This window comes from Macaca fascicularis, chromosome 10, assembly GCF_037993035.2.
Source record: "Macaca fascicularis isolate 582-1 chromosome 10, T2T-MFA8v1.1".
In the NCBI taxonomy this organism is placed as follows: domain Eukaryota; kingdom Metazoa; phylum Chordata; class Mammalia; order Primates; family Cercopithecidae; genus Macaca; species Macaca fascicularis.
Window position 1 is genome coordinate 92,031,317 of NC_088384.1, and position 15,879 is coordinate 92,047,195.

At 45.6% G+C, this 15,879-nt stretch overlaps 3 protein-coding genes across 16 annotated transcripts in view; 2 read left to right on the forward strand and 1 right to left on the reverse strand.

The window, feature by feature from the left end:
- Positions 1-3,899, forward strand: part of PHF20 (PHD finger protein 20) — a 189,335-nt gene extending 185,436 nt beyond the window's left edge. For all 13 annotated transcript variants that reach the window (XR_012419325.1, XM_074005202.1, XM_074005207.1 and 10 more), the window contains one exon: positions 1,015-3,899. Coding sequence is in view for 12 of the 13 variants with exons in the window: in XM_074005202.1 (XP_073861303.1) it covers positions 1,015-1,157 (143 nt within the window). In the remaining variant the exon portion in view is untranslated. The remainder of the gene's footprint in view (positions 1-1,014) is intronic.
- A 3,145-nt stretch (positions 3,900-7,044) lies between these two features.
- SCAND1 (SCAN domain containing 1) lies at positions 7,045-7,924 on the reverse strand. The gene is made up of 2 exons (XM_005568888.4): positions 7,869-7,924; positions 7,045-7,760 (listed from the first exon to the last, which is right to left on the reverse strand). Exon 2 carries the CDS (start codon positions 7,703-7,705, stop codon positions 7,166-7,168), a length of 540 nt encoding a protein of 179 aa, XP_005568945.2. The 5' UTR covers positions 7,706-7,760; positions 7,869-7,924; the 3' UTR covers positions 7,045-7,165.
- Positions 7,807-15,879, forward strand: part of CNBD2 (cyclic nucleotide binding domain containing 2) — a 77,979-nt gene continuing 69,906 nt past the window's right edge. For both annotated transcript variants that reach the window (XM_065523045.2, XM_005568887.5), the window contains exons 1-2: positions 7,807-8,127; positions 11,158-11,208. In XM_065523045.2, the coding sequence (XP_065379117.1) occupies positions 8,002-8,127; positions 11,158-11,208 (177 nt within the window). In that variant the 5' untranslated portion in view covers positions 7,807-8,001. The remainder of the gene's footprint in view (positions 8,128-11,157; positions 11,209-15,879) is intronic.

Below are 15,879 nucleotides of genomic sequence, written 5' to 3' on the forward strand. Positions count from 1 at the left end.
TGGAGACTGCATGCACCGGTAATTAGATCGGAACAAAACAGGATAGGGATTTTCACAGTGCATTTCTCTACAATGTCTGTAGCCTATAGATAACAGAACCAATTAGGTTGGGGTCGATCTTTAACTACCAGGCCCAGGGTGCAGCACCAGGCTGTCTGCCGGTGGATTTCATTTCTGCCTTTTAGTTTTTACTTCTTCTTTCTTTGGAGGCAGAAATTGGGCATAAGACAATATGAGGGGTTGTCTCCTCCCTTAATTAATTAATTAATTAATTTATTTATTTTTGAGACGGAGTCTCAGTCTGCTGCCCAGGCTAGAGTGTAGTGGCATGATCTCAGCTCACCATAACCTCCACCTCCTGGGTTCAAGCGATTCTCCTGCCTCAGTCTCCTGAGTAACTGGGATTACAGGCGCGCGCTGCCATGCCTGGCTAATTTTTGTATTTTTAGTGGAGATGGGGTTTCACCACATTGGCCAAGATACTCTCGATCTCTTGACCTTGTGATCTGCCCGCCTTGACCTCCCAAAGTGCTGGGATTATAGGCACGTGCCACCGCGCCCGACTGGGAAAGCTTTTTAAAGAGTGAGTAGTAACACTCAGAAAGGTGCTTCCTTCCGAGACTCCTAGACTCTGGTAACAGTAGCCTCTGGCAATGTGTGGCTGTTTAACCAAAATTGAATAAAATTTAAAATTCAGTTCCTCAGTTGCACTAGCAATGTTTCCAGCGCTCAATAGCTGCATATGGCTAGTGGCTACTATATTGGATGACACAAACTCGCACCATTTCCATCATCGCAGGAAGTTCTTTTGGACTGTGTTGCTCTAAAGCATTTGAGTTTTGTCCTGGGAGTACCACTTTGCAGAGCAGGTGTTGACACAGTGTTGGCTGAAATGGCCCTTCCTCCCTTGCCCATGAATGGTCTGATAGAATAAGGTGCTGAAATGCTTGCTGATGTTCTTGCAAATCAAGTGTTGGGAGCTCACTGGGTCTCATTTCTCTCTTCTGCCGACAGTGTTGGAGAGCTGGCTGGACTACACTGGGGAACTGGAGCCCCCTGAGCCACTGGCCAGGCTTCCGCAGCTCAAGCATTGTATCAAGCAGCTGCTGACGGACCTGGGCAAGGTGCAGCAGATCGCCCTCTGCTGCTCAACATGAAACTGGGCACCCAAAACTCATGGGAGCACAATCCTGGGGCACCTGCAGGAGGAGCTTCGCATATTTAAATAAATAAACCTAGCATGCTGAATGCACGTGACACCGACTGACTTCAGGGATCTGGGCCAGGAGTGTGATGGACATTGGACAAAGAGGCCATTTTGGCTGTGGGAGGACACTCTGATCTCGAAGCCTACCATAAAGGTAGCAAATAGACTCGGGATTCCCTTCTTCTGTGCACATCATTGAATGAAGGGAGTCTTTTTGCACAAACTTCACTTGAAATCGTGCCACTGATGATAAATGGAATGAGAGCCAAAAAAGTTTAGTTGGAGACAGTTGTAAATTCAATTTGCAGTTTATTTAATTGACTTTTCTGTCAGGTTTGGGCACATGCCACCTCCCTGGTTTCTTCCTGGCATGGTGTTTGGGCAGCAGGCATCATTTTCCTTTTCTAGCTTCATGGGAATGTTGTGAGCTCACCACGCTGTGGAGGTTGGAAAGGAGCAGAGTCTTGGCTGCCCTGCTTTCTCCTTAGGACTCTTCACTTTTCTCACCACATCTCTTGCATGACTTCATGGTACTGGGGACAAGTTTGTATGCTTTCACCCCAGAGCTGGCTGTGTTATGGCTTTTGTAGCAGAGCCCATACAGCCTATGGAAGAACTAGAATCTCACAGTAATAAAAATCTAGGAGGAATTCCAAACTGAAGCAGGCAGGGTCTGGAACCCAAAGGACAGCATTTTCTACCCATTTCTTAATATTGACAGCTTCCCCGTTCTATTTAATGTCCAAAAATGTTTCCCAAAATTTCAAACTCTTTCACTGTAAAGATTTGTTACAAAGAATGTGGTTTGGGGAATTACCTTATTTTATATTGTTGTAAACAAACTTCAAATTATACATGTGCCGCTTTTCTCCTTCCTGAAGGGTATGTTCAGTAGTCAGTGTTTTCAGAATTGTTTTGTTACTATACTTTAACATTTTAAATTTCCTGTTTGTATTATTTTGTGAGATCAAGGTGATTATGCTGCTTAAGGTCCAGGTACAACCTATTTGTACCTTTTGAGACAATATTTGTGTTACTTTTGCAGGTTACGGTTCCACATGTAATTGCTATATTTTGTTTTGTTTTTCCTTACTAGGCAAAGTTAAAATGTTCCATGCTTTGAGGAGTGACCCATTTCACTACTTCGTTTTCTTATCACTAAAGGCAAAAATCAAAGCACAGTTGTCCATTAACTCTTATAAGTTAATTATGGGTTTATGAGTCTGTAATGTTATATGCTGCAAACATTTACTATGTAAACGTGAAGTAGCCAGTAATATCTCAATAGTAGTAACAGTATCTTTAGCGACCTTTGGAATAGTTAAGCACAGGTCATTGTGGACATGAATTCAGGCCTCTGTACTAAAATCTATTTCAGGGAATGTTCTGTCTAGTGATTTGCTCACCATTTGATATATAATGAATTATAGGACAAGTATAAACTGATCTGCTATAGCTGATCCATCAGAGAGAATACATGTGGCTATAACATCTATAACTGACGATTCCTCTACAAGAGGCTGTTTCTCACTGCTAACGTTGGTATTTCTGGCGTGGGAAGAAATGCACAGGCGTGCATGGCATGTATGTTCAGACAGCTGCACTGTAAGAGTTCTGTTATGCAGTCTGAAAAGGGAAGAAGCAGGATGGCTTTCTGTAGCCACAACTGTGAGGTATGATGATTGTTGTATTATTAGATTACTGATATTTCTTTTCTGAAAATACATTTGAGTTTTAATCACATCTGTGGAAGCTGTAACTTTTAAGGTAGTCAATTTCATGTCTTGTTCAACAATGGAAGCAGAAACTGAATTGCCCTAATTTTGCCGACTGGCCATTATTGGGTTTATTGTTTAAGTTTTTGCTAAAGGAAGTAATCCCATTTCATTCATTGTGACTTTTGTTCTTAGGGAAGCAGAGAAGATTCCCCAAGTTTTGTAACCTCAGTGTGCTTCCCTAATTTAAAGCCATGTTGAGGGGCTCCATTCCCAATTCCTGGGTCAAGGTGAATTAACCCTAAGTTGGAGCACTGGAAACCGTTATTTGCAAACATTGCTGTTACCATTTAGAAATATGTGCACTACCAGCCGGGTGCGGTGGCTCACGCCTGTAATCCCAGCACTTTGGGAGGCTGAGGCGGGTGGATCACCTGACGTCAGGAGTTTGAGACCAGCCTGGCCAACAGGGTGAAACCCCTTCTCTACTAAAAATACAAAAATTAGCCAGGCGTGGTGGCGGGCGCCTGTAATCTCAGCTACTCGGGAGGCTGAAGCAGGAGAACTGCTGGAACCTGGGTGGCAGAGGTTGCAGTGAGCCGCCGAGATCGTGCCTTTGCACTCCAGCCCGGGTGACAACTACAAGACTCCGTCTCAAAAAAAAAAAAAAAAGAAAAAGAAAAAAAAGAAGTATGTGCACTACCTAAGTTTTGTCTTTTGAGAAAAACTATCCACCTATAAAAAATTACCTTGACAAAAATAGTTCCGCTTTGACTAATCATTTTTTCTTTAAGTGGTAAGTATATGCAAGGTGGATCCTTGATGAGCCAACATTGCACTGTGGATACATACCTATGTTTACGCGCTATTAAAACAGAAGGCGCTGTATATAGAAATGTTGCTTTGAAGCAATATTTGCAAAACACGCAAACTTCTGTATCTGTATTTGGAAAAAATAAAACAGGTTCTTGTTGCTACGTTTCAGTTACATATTGTTTCAGTTACATATTGTTGAGTTACAGTCATGCATCACATAATATTTCTGTCAACCATGGACCCCATACACAGGGTGGTCCCATAAGATTATAATGGAGCTGAAAAATTCCTATCACTTAGTGATGTCCTGATGGTCATACTACATAGGCCTCGGCTAATGTGTGGATTTGTCTTAGTGTTTAACAAAAATCTAAAAAGTAAAATATATATTAAAAAATTAAACTAGAAGAAAACTCATAGAATAAGGATATAAAGAAAATATATTTGTATAGTTGTACCATGTGTGTAAACACAAAGTGTTATTACAGAAGTCAAAGTTAAAATTTAAAAGCTTACAAAGTAAAAAAGTTGGTCAGGCAGGGTGCCTCAGATCTATAATCCTACCACTTAGGGAGGCTGAGGCTGGAGACCCTGTTTCTAAATAAAAGGCTGGGTGCTGTCACTCATGCTTGTAACCCCAGCACTTTGGGAGGCCAAGGTGGCCAGATCGCCTGTGGTCAGGAGTTCAAGACTGGCCTGGCCAACATGGCAAAACCCCATCTCTACTAAGAATACAAAAATTAGCATGGTGGCACATGCCTGTAGTCCCAGCTACTCGGGAGGCTGAGGTAGGAGAATCGCTTGAACCCGGGAGGAGGGGGTTGCAGTGAGCCAAGATCCTACCACTGCACTCCAGCCTGGGCAACAGAGTGAAACTGTCTCAACAAAACGAAAAACAAAAACAAAAAGTTATCACGAACTAAGGCTAATTTATTATTGAAGAAAGAAAGTTTAAAAAAATCAGTTTAGTAGTGACCAGCCTGGGCAACATGGTGAAACCCCATCTCTACAAAAATTAGCTGGGCATGGTGGCAGGTGCCTGTATTCCTAGGTACTTGGGAGGCTGAGGCAGGAGGATCACCTGGGCCTGGGAGCCAGAAGTTACAGTGAACCTAGATTGTGCCTCTGTACTCCAGCCTGGGCAACAAAGTGAGATCCTGTCTCAAAAAAAAAAAATTTAGTCAATGTGTTCGGTGTTTATATAAATTCTGGAGTAGCGTACAGTAACGTCCTAGATCTTCACATTCACTCATCACCCAGCCAGAACAACGTCCAGACCCGCAATCTCTACATACATATATATATATATATATATATATATTTTTTTTTTTTTTTTTGAGACCGAGCCTCACCTGTTGCCTAGACTGGTGTGCAATGGCGCGATCTCAGCTCACTGCAACCTTCGCCTCCCAGGTTCAAACAATTCTCCTGCCTCAGCCTCCCGAGTAGCTAGAATTACAGGTGCCCACAACCATGCAAAGCTAATTCTTGTATTTTTAGTAGGGACATGGTTTCACCATGATGGCCACGCTGGTCTCAAACTCCTGACCTTGTGATCTGCTCACCTCGGTCTCCCAAAGTGCTGGGATTACAGGTGTGAGCCACCACGCCCAGCCTATTATATATTTTTACTGAAACTTTTCTATGTAGATGCACAAATACCATTGTTACAACTGCCTATAGTATTCAGTACAGTCACATGCTGTACAGGCTTGTAGCCTAGGAGCAGCAGGCTCTATCACAATGCCTAGGTGTGTATAAGTTATACCGTCTAGTTTACATAAGTGCACTCTATGAGGCTCACACAGTAAAACTGCCTAAGGGCTCATCTTTCAGAAGGTATCCCCATTAAGGGACGCATGACTGTATAAAGTTCTTCACCTTTTTTTTTTTTTTTGAGATGGAGTTTCACTCTTGTTGCCCAGGCTGGAGTGCAATGGCACAATCACCGCTCACTGCAACCTCCGCCTCCCGGTTTCAAGCGATTCTGCCCCAGCCTCCCAAGTAGCTGGGATTATAGGCGTGCACCACCATGCTCAGCTAATTTTGTATTTTTAGTAGAGATGGGGGTTTCACCATGTTGTCAGGCTGGTCTCAAGCTCCTGACCTCAAGTGATCCGCCCGCCTCGGCCTCCCAAAGTGCTGGGATTACAGGCATGTGCCACTACACCCAGATAATTTTGTATTTTTAGTAGAGATGGGGGTTTCACTGTTGGTCAAGCTGGTCTCGAACTCCTGACCTCAAGTGATCCACCGCCTCTGCCTTCCACAGTGCTGGGATTACAGGCGTGAGCCACTGCACTTGTCCTTCACCTATCCTTAATCTTCTTTAAACATTACCTTTTAAAGAAGCCTGTTCTTACCTTCTAAACAACTATCTTTTTCCAGGGAGGCAGGTGCAAACTCTGCCAAGAAATCCCAAGAATGCAAAGATACTTCTCAATTTGTCTTTAATATTCAAAAGCAAAATGCCCCTCACCAACTTCCCAGCCCAGTCTCACTCATGCTTTCTGGTGTAAACTGCGGGCTGATTTTGATTGTTGAGAGCAGTGCAAGGAAGACAAGTCTGGCCTTCCTTATATTAACAAATGGCACTCACTGCAATAGGACCCATCTGGGACCAATCCAAGCTGTCCATGGACCCCAACTAGCTCCTTCCTGGTTGGGCAGAAGCCTCTGCAAACAGTAGGTTTAAGATTTCAGAACAGGTCCTCATTATTTGCCAAATTCTTTCTTCCCTTTGTAAACAGTTATGCTAGTTTAACCAAAAGGGAGCCTGCATTAAAATGAGTAGCTTCCGTAATGTAAATAATCCATTATTTCAACTAGTTCTGCTTAATTCCTACCACAGGCCTAAAATTTGGCAAGGAAGTTGAGCAAGTCTGGTGGCATAAGCCAGAGCTCACAGGAACTAGCCTATCTCTGTGAAGGTTTGCAGTAAACACTTCACATTAAAATGGCTCAGTAACTTGGACATTTTGGGAAGCCTGTACCCAAAGGGCAGGTGCAAGTTGGTGCTCATATTGGTATAGAGGTAGCCAGTCAAGTAAGCATTTAATAAAGCCAGCTATTTTGCGTGTAAGAAACCCAAGTGGGTCCTTGGGATCTCAGGTGAAAAACTTCCCATATGTGGTAGAGGGGATAACCCAGTTTCAGACAACATCGAAAGATCCCACTATAGCCAACGAAGGCCTTATTGTTAGGGACTCCCAACTTCGTTTCGGCACCAGCCAGAAAGGCGGTGGTAAATAGGCTTGGTAAAATAAACCCAATAAAGAACGAATGAAAGAGACACACCAGACCACAGGCGCTGCCAAAACTCATTTTTCATTAACATGGAGTGGGCTCCTAGGCTCAGGTCTCCGGACCCGATCATGGCCCCAGTCTACACAGAGCGCCCGGCCCTGGCCGCCCGCAGTTCCACCGCTCAACCAGTGATGCGCACATCCGTGCGGCGACGGACCCGCCGGGCCCGAGCCGCCTCGGGCAGGATGGCGAGCAGCTGCTCTTGCACCAGCATCTCCACGATCTGCTCCTTGGTGCGGATGTCAGGCCGCAGCCACTGGCGGGACAGCTCCCGCAGCTGCCGGAAAGCCTCCCGGGGACCCGCCGCGTCCTGGTAGCGGAACTGCCGGAAACGCTGGCGGAACGTCTCGGGGCCGAGTCTAGAACCGGCGGGGCCTGGTGGGGAGCGCGTTTCGGCTTCGACCTGAGGCGCGATGCTCACGGGTGCTGGCCCAAGGGGCAACTCCCGGGACGCGGAGGCCGCAGCCCGGGGCGTAGGGATGGCTTCGGGGACCGCGGCGTTGGGGCTGGAGGGCTCCGGGGCAGGCGGTGAGGCCTTCGGCAGCGAGGAGCCCACAGAGTTAAGCTCAGGGTCTGAGCTCGAACCTGCTCCTTCCGGTTTCTCCGGTGGCACCGCCGCGGGACTCCCAGTGGCCCCCAAGATCGGCTCCGTTGCCGCCATAACTCCAGCTCCGGGCGTCACTCTTTGTCCGGTAGCTGTGGGCTCAGCACTGCGTCTGCGCGCGGGCGGGGTGAGCAGGGAGACGTTTCCGGTTAAAGGGCAGAGCTCGCGCCACCCTTGAGGGAGGCGGACTCGGGACCGGCCGAGAGTGCGCGGAGCTTACCTGCACCAGCGAAGCGGCTGCGGCAGCCGGAAACGAAAAGTCTCTGGCTTCTCTGCGTCCAGGTCGGCGCGAGAGCCCCCGGAAGCCGCTTGCGGGCTCTCGGAAGCGGCGCCCTCTAGCGTTCTCGAGTCGCATGAGGCGGCGGCTGCCCTCGGAGTGCAGGAGGGCGAGCGGCGCGTGGCTTGGGCTCCTTCCGAATGGTGGCGCCTCTGAGCGCAAGTTCGAGGAGGAGTCGGAGGAGGAGCCTGAATGTTTCGAGGTGAACTTTTAAGTCCTGGAACTTATTCTTGAGCCGCTTCGGTTTGCAGGTGACCTTTCCGTGCGGGCGCCCCTCCTGATTGACCCTGATGGGCTGTAACTGTGACGGCCCCTCCTTCAGGAATGATTAGGGTGACAGCTGGCCGGGGCTTGTCCGGGTGGCGCCCGGCCTGTGACCCGAACAGGGGAGCGGGACGGCGGTCGTTCTCTCGGGAAGGGCCCGGCTGGAGAAAGTCCTCTCGCTTGGTCAAACTAGGAGGGCGATAGCACCCGCCTTACTGCGAGGATGACAAACTACAACACACCGTCTGGCGCGAAGGAAATGCTCGAGAACTCTTTGCTATTGTTATTTTTCGCGTGTCCTCCGAAACCAAGGGAAGGGAGGCTCTGTAGGTTCTGTTAACTTCAGGATTTAATAAGTGAATTGTAAATGCATTGCCCTTTATGGTGGCCGCTGGCCGCCTGAGTTGACTGAGCTCTTGCAACGGAGCTAGTTGATAACCCTCGAAATATAGCGAATTGAGATGTGCTATATTGTAAAATACGGGACTTAATACGAGAAAACTAATGTAAAATATCTCAATACTTTTTAATACTGATTACATGTTGTAATATGTTTTGCATATACTGGGTCAAATAAAATGTTATTAATTTCACCTGTGTTTTTACTTTTTAACTGCAGCTACTAAAAAACATTTAAATTGCATGTGCGGTTTACTTTATATTTCTGTTGAGCAGCCTTGGGTTAGAGGATTGGAGTGAGGCTGCCTTTTGCCTTGGTGGAATCCCCTTTGATGGTACCCACCTCAGAGTTGCTGGGAGGATTAAATAAGTTAAGCCCTTGGAGAGAAAGGGCTTTTAAGAAGTTTGCTTTTGTTTTTATTAGGTAAACTGCTTGCTATCTCTGAGCTACCGTTTTCTTAACAGTAAAATGTGGATGTAATAGAACTTACCTCTCAGAGGTCATTGAGAATTCAGTGAGATGATGCAGGTAAAAAGCATGTGGCCCTGACAGCCCTCGGCCAGGTGGTTTTCTGTCTGATAGCTGACTCACAAATAGTTGTTGTTGCTTTTTTCTTTTTTTTTGAGACTGAGTCCTCCACCTACCGGGTTCAAGTGATTCTCCTGCCTCAGCCTCCTGAGTAGCTGGGATTACAGGCGCCCACCACCACACCCGGCTAATATTTTGTATTTTTGGTAGAGATGGGGGTTCACCATGTTGGCCAGGCTGGTCTCGAACTCTTGACCTCAGGTGATTCACCCGCCTCAGCCTCCCAAAGTGCTGGGATTACAGGCGTGAGCCACCGCGCCTGGCCACAAATAGGGTTTGTATCCTCATTTTACAGAAGGGGAAACTGAGGCCCTGAAAGGACAGGGGCCTCATATGAAAGGTTTTGTATGACACTTGTAGTCCTTTTGAGCTCTGTGCAGGATGGAGGAGCATGTTTAACAACCATTAACACGCCGTTAGCCCTGATATAAAACTTGTCCCTACCATAGGATGTTTCCTTTGGATGGGTAGAAGTGGACCCTCATGAAATCATTACCATAGCCTGAAAACCTTGAAAGTCATTGCAATGGGCCTTTAATGCTTTTTAGTTGCTGACATGTGAAAATTGGGAGATTTCACATGCAAATCTGGATTTCTGGTTTTTCCTGAAAAAAATGGAAGAGCTGGCCACACTGGACCCAAATTCCTGCCAGTCAACAATCAACTGACACTGAGTAGAGACGACTTCCTTTAGACAAGATACTCTGTCCCATTTGGTCTCAATCTCCACCATTCCCTATGGTTCTCTGAAATAGAATGTTGTTTGCATTTACTGTTGCTCTCAGGTTGTTGCTTTATTTAGAGCTGATATTTTTCTCTATTCTATTCAGAGGTGAGAAAGCAGGGCCCTAGTGTTTGTTATGCCTACTGGCTTCAAACCTGGACTTCTGTCTGGCCCCTTGGTAGTTGGGTTTGCTGCATAGAGTGACCAACAGTGCTATTCCCTGTGTGGCAACAGGCACTCAGCTTCCAGGGCTAAAGGAGCACACTAAACCCTTCTGTGGAGGCAAGAGGTGCTAGAAGTCTTCACTGGGGAGGGGACTTCAAGCTGAGACGCAAGAAGAAAATGGGTGGGGCTCAGGGACATTCCAGGTAGAAGGTACTGCCTGTACAAAGGTACATAGTGAGTAGGAGCAAAACTGTAGAAACTGCAGGCTACATGGGAAGGTGGTTGCGATCTGGAGAAGGGGTGAGAGAGGTTGGAACACTGCTGGAGGTTAAATCATAAATGTCCTAGAATTCCATGTTTAAAATTTAGTTCTTCTCATGAAAGGGAATGAACTTTTGTGGCACCTGGAATATTATGAAATGTTATGTTAGATCTTTAGTTTATTTCTTCCATCCCTATTAAAATCGTGAATTATTAGAGAAGGAGGGACCTGAGAGATCTATTAGAATCATTGAATGTTAGACTGGAAGGGGCCTTAGAAATTGAATTTTAAAATCCAGCCCTTTATGGGCCGGTAAGCCTGCTTTAAAGTGATTCAGCAGTAAATAATAAATAATGTGGAGGGAATAAATGAAACAAGATTGGCTCAGTAGTTGGCCAGGTGCAGTGGCTCATGGCTGCAATCCCAGCACTTTGGGAGGCCTAGGCAGGCGGATCACCTGAGCTCAGGAGTTCAAGACCAGCCTGGGCAACATGATGAAACCCCGTCTCTACTAAAAATACAAAAAATTAGCCAGGCTTGGTGGCTCATGCCTGTAATCTCAGCACTTTGGAAGGCTGAGGTGGGCGGATCACTTGAAAGATTGGCAATATGTACACTCTACTTTTGTATATGCTTGAAAATGTCCATGATAAAAGTTAAAACATTCAGATTCCCAGAGTCTAAAAAAAAAAAAAATGTAATGCTTCTTCTTCAAAAAGGGATACAGTTATCTACTTTCATGTGAGTTACATATATCCTTGAACCCTCCCAGGGGTCCCAGATTAAGTTAAAAATATACATTTATATTTCATTCTTTTGAATTTTGCAGATTGAGAGGCCAAGATGCCAGAAGATGGATTGGTCCAAAATAAGAAAGCTAGTAAGTGATTCCATGAGGACAGAAATCGTTTGACTTTTAGCCCAAATTCTTATCTTATTACGCCTTTTTATCCCTAGATTGGGTGTTCACTTGGGAAGGGATCATAACTCATTCATCTCATATCACTTAGCTTCCAATACAAGGCCTGACTCCTAGCCAGCCTCAGTGTTGGTTAAAGGAAAGAGGACAAATGTGGATTGCAGACTATCCCTGGGAAGGCAGAGCTCTCATATGAGTCCCAGACTCTTTCAGAGACCTCAGGCCTTGTGATGGCACTTTGTTGTTGAGGGTTGTGGAAAAGAAGCTTGGATACTTATTTTCTTCTTTATCAGAGCCGTCATACTGGAGAATACGTCTTTTAAAAAGCTTTTTATTGGCCGGGCGCGGTGGCTCAAGCCTGTAATCCCAGCACTTTGGGAGGCCGAGGCGGGCGGATCACAAGGTCAGGAGATCGAGACCACAGTGAAACCCCGTCTCTACTAAAAATACAAAAAATTAGCCGGGCGCGGTGGCGGGCGCCTGTAGTCCCAGCTACTCAGGAGGCTGAGGCAGGAGAATGGCGGGAACCCGGGAGGCGGAGCTTGCAGTGAGCCGAGATCGCGCCACTGCACTCCAGCCTGGGCAACAGCATGAGACTCCGTCTCAAAAAAAAAAAAAAAAAAAAGCTTTTTATTGGCCAAGCACAGTGGTTCACGCCTGTAATCCCAGCACTTTGGGAGGCCAAGGCAGGTGGATCACGAGGTCAGGAGTTTGAGACCAGCCTGGCCAAAATAGTGAAATCCCATCTCTACTAAAAATACAAAAAATTAGCTGTGCGTGGTGGTGGGTTCCTATAATCCTAGCTACTTTGGAGGCTGAGGCAGGAGACTCACTTGAACCCGGGAGGCAGAGGTTGCAGTGAGCTGAGATCACGCCACTACACTCCAGCCCGGGTGACAGTGTGAGACTCCATCTCAAAAAAATAATAAGTTTTTTATTTGGAAATAATTATAGATTCATAGAAGGTTGCAAAAATAGTTCAGAGAGGTTTCATGTACCCTTCACTCAGTTTTCCCTAATGGTAACATCTTGCATAGCTATAGTACAATATCAAAACCAGGAAATTGACATTGGTACAATCCACAGACTTTATTCACATTTTCCCAGTTTTACATACATGCATTTGTGTGTGTATGTGTGTGTGTAGGTCTGTGCAATTTTATCTTGTGTGGATTCATGCAACTACTACCACAATAGCTAGAACTGTCTGATCACCACAAAAATCCCTCGTGCTGTCTCTCTAGAATTGCATCCATTCATCTTCCCTTCCCCTGTCCCTAACCACAGGCAACCACTGATCTATTCTCCATGCCTGTAACTCTTGTTATTTCAAAAATACATACTTGGAATCATATAGTGTGTAATCATTTGGGCTTGGCTCTTTCCACTTGGCACAATTCCCTGGAGATTCACCCAAGTGGTTGCTTGTGTCAATAGTTTGTCCTTTTGGCCGGGCGCGGTGGCTGAAGCCTGTAATTCCAGCACTTTGGGAGGCCGAGACGGGCGGATCACGAGGTCAGGAGATCGAGACCATCCTGGCTAACCCGGTGAAACCCCGTCTCTACTAAAAAAAATACAAAAAAAAAAACTAGCCGGGCGAGGTGGTGGGCGCCTGTAGTCCCAGCTACTCGGGAGGCTGAGCCAGGAGAATGGCGTGAACCTGGGAGGCGGAGCTTGCAGTGAGCCGAGATCCGGCCACTGCACTCCAGCCTGGGCGACAGAGCAAGACTCCGTCTCAAAAAAAAAAAAAAATAGTTTGTCCTTTTTATTGCTGAGTAGTAATCCATGGTATAGATGTACCATGGTATATTTAACCATCCATTGAAGGACATTTGGGTTGTTTCCACCTTTGAGCTGTTACAAATAGAACTGCTATGAGTTATTTTATGACGTGGCCTTGGGTAATCATCTTTCTAAGCCTGGAAATAGTAACTACCACACAGGATGGCTCTGAATAGTCGATGAGGAGAAATATATGTAAGGGAACTGGTGCAGGGTTTGGCACAGAGTATATACTTAGTAATTTTTTTAAAACGATGGTTATGAAGAGATAATACTTCCTTGAATGTGTAAGTTCTAGTATGTAGTATTTTTAAAAGGCATAGGCGTTGATATTATTATTCCTGTATTAGCTGTTCTCACGCTGCTAATAAAGACATACCCAAGACTGGGTAATTTGTAAAGGAAAGAGGTTTAATGAACTCACAGCTCCACATGGCTAGGGAGGCCTCACAATCATGGCGGAAGACAAGGAGGAGCAAGTCACATCTTACATGGATGGCGGCAGGCAGAGAGAACGAGAACAAAGTGGAAGAGGTTTCCCCTTATAAAACCGTCAGATCTTGTGAGACTTATTCACTACCATGAGAACAGTATGGGGGAACTGCCCCCATGACTGAGTTATCTTCCACTGGGTCCTTCCCACAACGTGTGGGAATTATGAGAGCTACAATTCAAGATGAGATTTGGGTTCGGATACAGCCAAACCGTGTCAGTTAGTCATTCTTGAACATCTGTGTATGTGTGATACTTTATTTACAGATGAGAAATTAAGGTCTAGAGAGATTAATTAACTTTCCTAGGTTCAGCCAGTCCATGGCAAGATTGGGATTCAAACCCACGTTTAACATAGACAGTAGGAACCATGGAAGGACTTAAAGCAGGGGAGGGATGTGATCAGATTTGTGTTTTAGGAAACTTAGTCTGGATGCACTGTAAATAATATTGCTTTATTGCTGAACACTTAGAGTATTTCTGATTTTTCATTAAAATAATGATAATCATATAGTGCTTAAAGCTTTTTCTGATTTCAAATTATAAGTGTCTATTACTATCAAATCTATTTGGTTTCTGAGTTTGAAAAAGAAGCATTCTGATAGCAAGAGTTTGGATGGTAAGGGATACCAGTACTTCCTTAAGCTATAATCCCAATAGAGGACTGATTGAAATATTTTGCTACATATTGCCACCTTTGTTTCTATAAACATGTGTTTGATTCATAGAACCTTAGGACAAACCCTTTAGTTCACAGATTGGCAAACTAAAGTTCAGAAAGTAGAAGTACTAGCCAGGGTAGAATCCAGGGCCCAGCAAAGAATGAGAGTTGTAGTTGCTCTATATCCTCACCAGCACTTAGTATTTCATTTGACAGAGTCTGTCACCCAGGCTCAATGTCATTAGTTATTCAGAAAATTCAGTGCAGTGTTGCAATCCTAGCTCACTGCAGCTTCAAACTCCTGGGTTCAAACTGTCCTGCCTCAGCTTCATGAGTAGCTGGGATGACAGGCACGTGCCACCATGCCTCACTAATTGTTTTTTTTGTGTGTTTGTTTTGTAGATACAGGGCCTCTCTATGTTGCCCCGGCTGGCCTCAAACTGCTGGGCCCAAACAATCCTCCTGCCTTAGCCACCCAAAGTGCTGGGATTACAGGTGTGAGCCACTGTGCCTGGCCCTACCTCTCACTTTCTCTGTCTCTATACTGCCATATGCCTTTTCCCTTCCCTTCTCTTCCCTTCTCTTCCCTTCTCCTCCCTTCTCCTCCCTTCTCTTCCCTTCTCTTCCCTCCTCTTCCCTCCTCTCCTCTTACCTCCCCTCCCTTCCCCTTCCCCCCTCCCCTCTCTTCCCCTCCTCTCCATCCCCCTCCCCTCCCCTCCCCTTTTTCTTTCATCTTGCTCTGTCACCACCACCCCCTTTTTCTTTCCTCTTGCTCTGTCACCCAGCTGGAGTGTGGTGGCGTGATCTTGGTTCACTGCAACCTCTGCCTGCCAGGTTCAAGCTATTCTCTTGCCTCAGCCTCTCGAGTAGGTGGGATTACAGGCGCCTGCCACCATACCTGGTTAATTTTTTGTATTTTTAGTAGAGACGGATTTTCACCATGTTGGCCAGGCTTGTCTCAAACTCCTGACCTCAGGTGATCCACCTGCCTCAGCCTCTCAAAATGCTGGGATTACAGACATGAGCCACCATGCCCGGCCTCTTGGCTCTTTTTAAATCATTCCCAACTCCTTCATTTGCTTTTTGCAGTCCTATCTTCTGTTCTCAGCAAGGCTAGCTTTTTGATGTTTCTGGAATGACCTTCCCTTCTGAGATGGTTATTTTTAAAATCCCTTCTTTCCTGAGCTCTGCCAGTGTCTTCTTTGGCTGTCTTGAGTGTCTTTTCTTTGAACAATTACATCTTTGCTTTGATCTCTTGTTTTAAAATTCATTAAGCCCTTTGACTTCTTTGTTCATGATTATCATCTGTTTCGTGTTAGCTTTTTTTTCTTTTTCTTTTTTCTTTTTTTTTTTTGGTGATTGTCTTTCATCTGCTGTTTGTTTTTCCTGTTTCCTGCCTCCCTCTCCTGCTTTTTTCGGTAACATATTTGTGTAAGTCTGGTGCTATTTCTTTTTTACTATAACTCCCCTTTAGATGAAGTGAGTTCTTCTGAACCAGCTACTTGTGGGATTGTGTGTGGAGAAAGGACTAGAGTAGAATTCCAGGCTGGCAGGAATTCTCTTGGCTTCATAGTGAAGCTCCTTCTGACAGGGTTTTGTGTGAGTATGTGAATTGGTTTAGCCCTTTCCTCTTCCGATCAGTTGGAGCTTGGCAGCTGCGGGGCTATAAAAATGGAACATCTGTGTGTTTCCCTGGT

Coding starts and splice junctions, on each gene's coding strand:
- SCAND1 (XM_005568888.4), bottom strand. CDS start 7,705: ATGGCGGCAACGGAGCCGATCTTGGGGGCCACTGGGAGTCCCGCGGCG.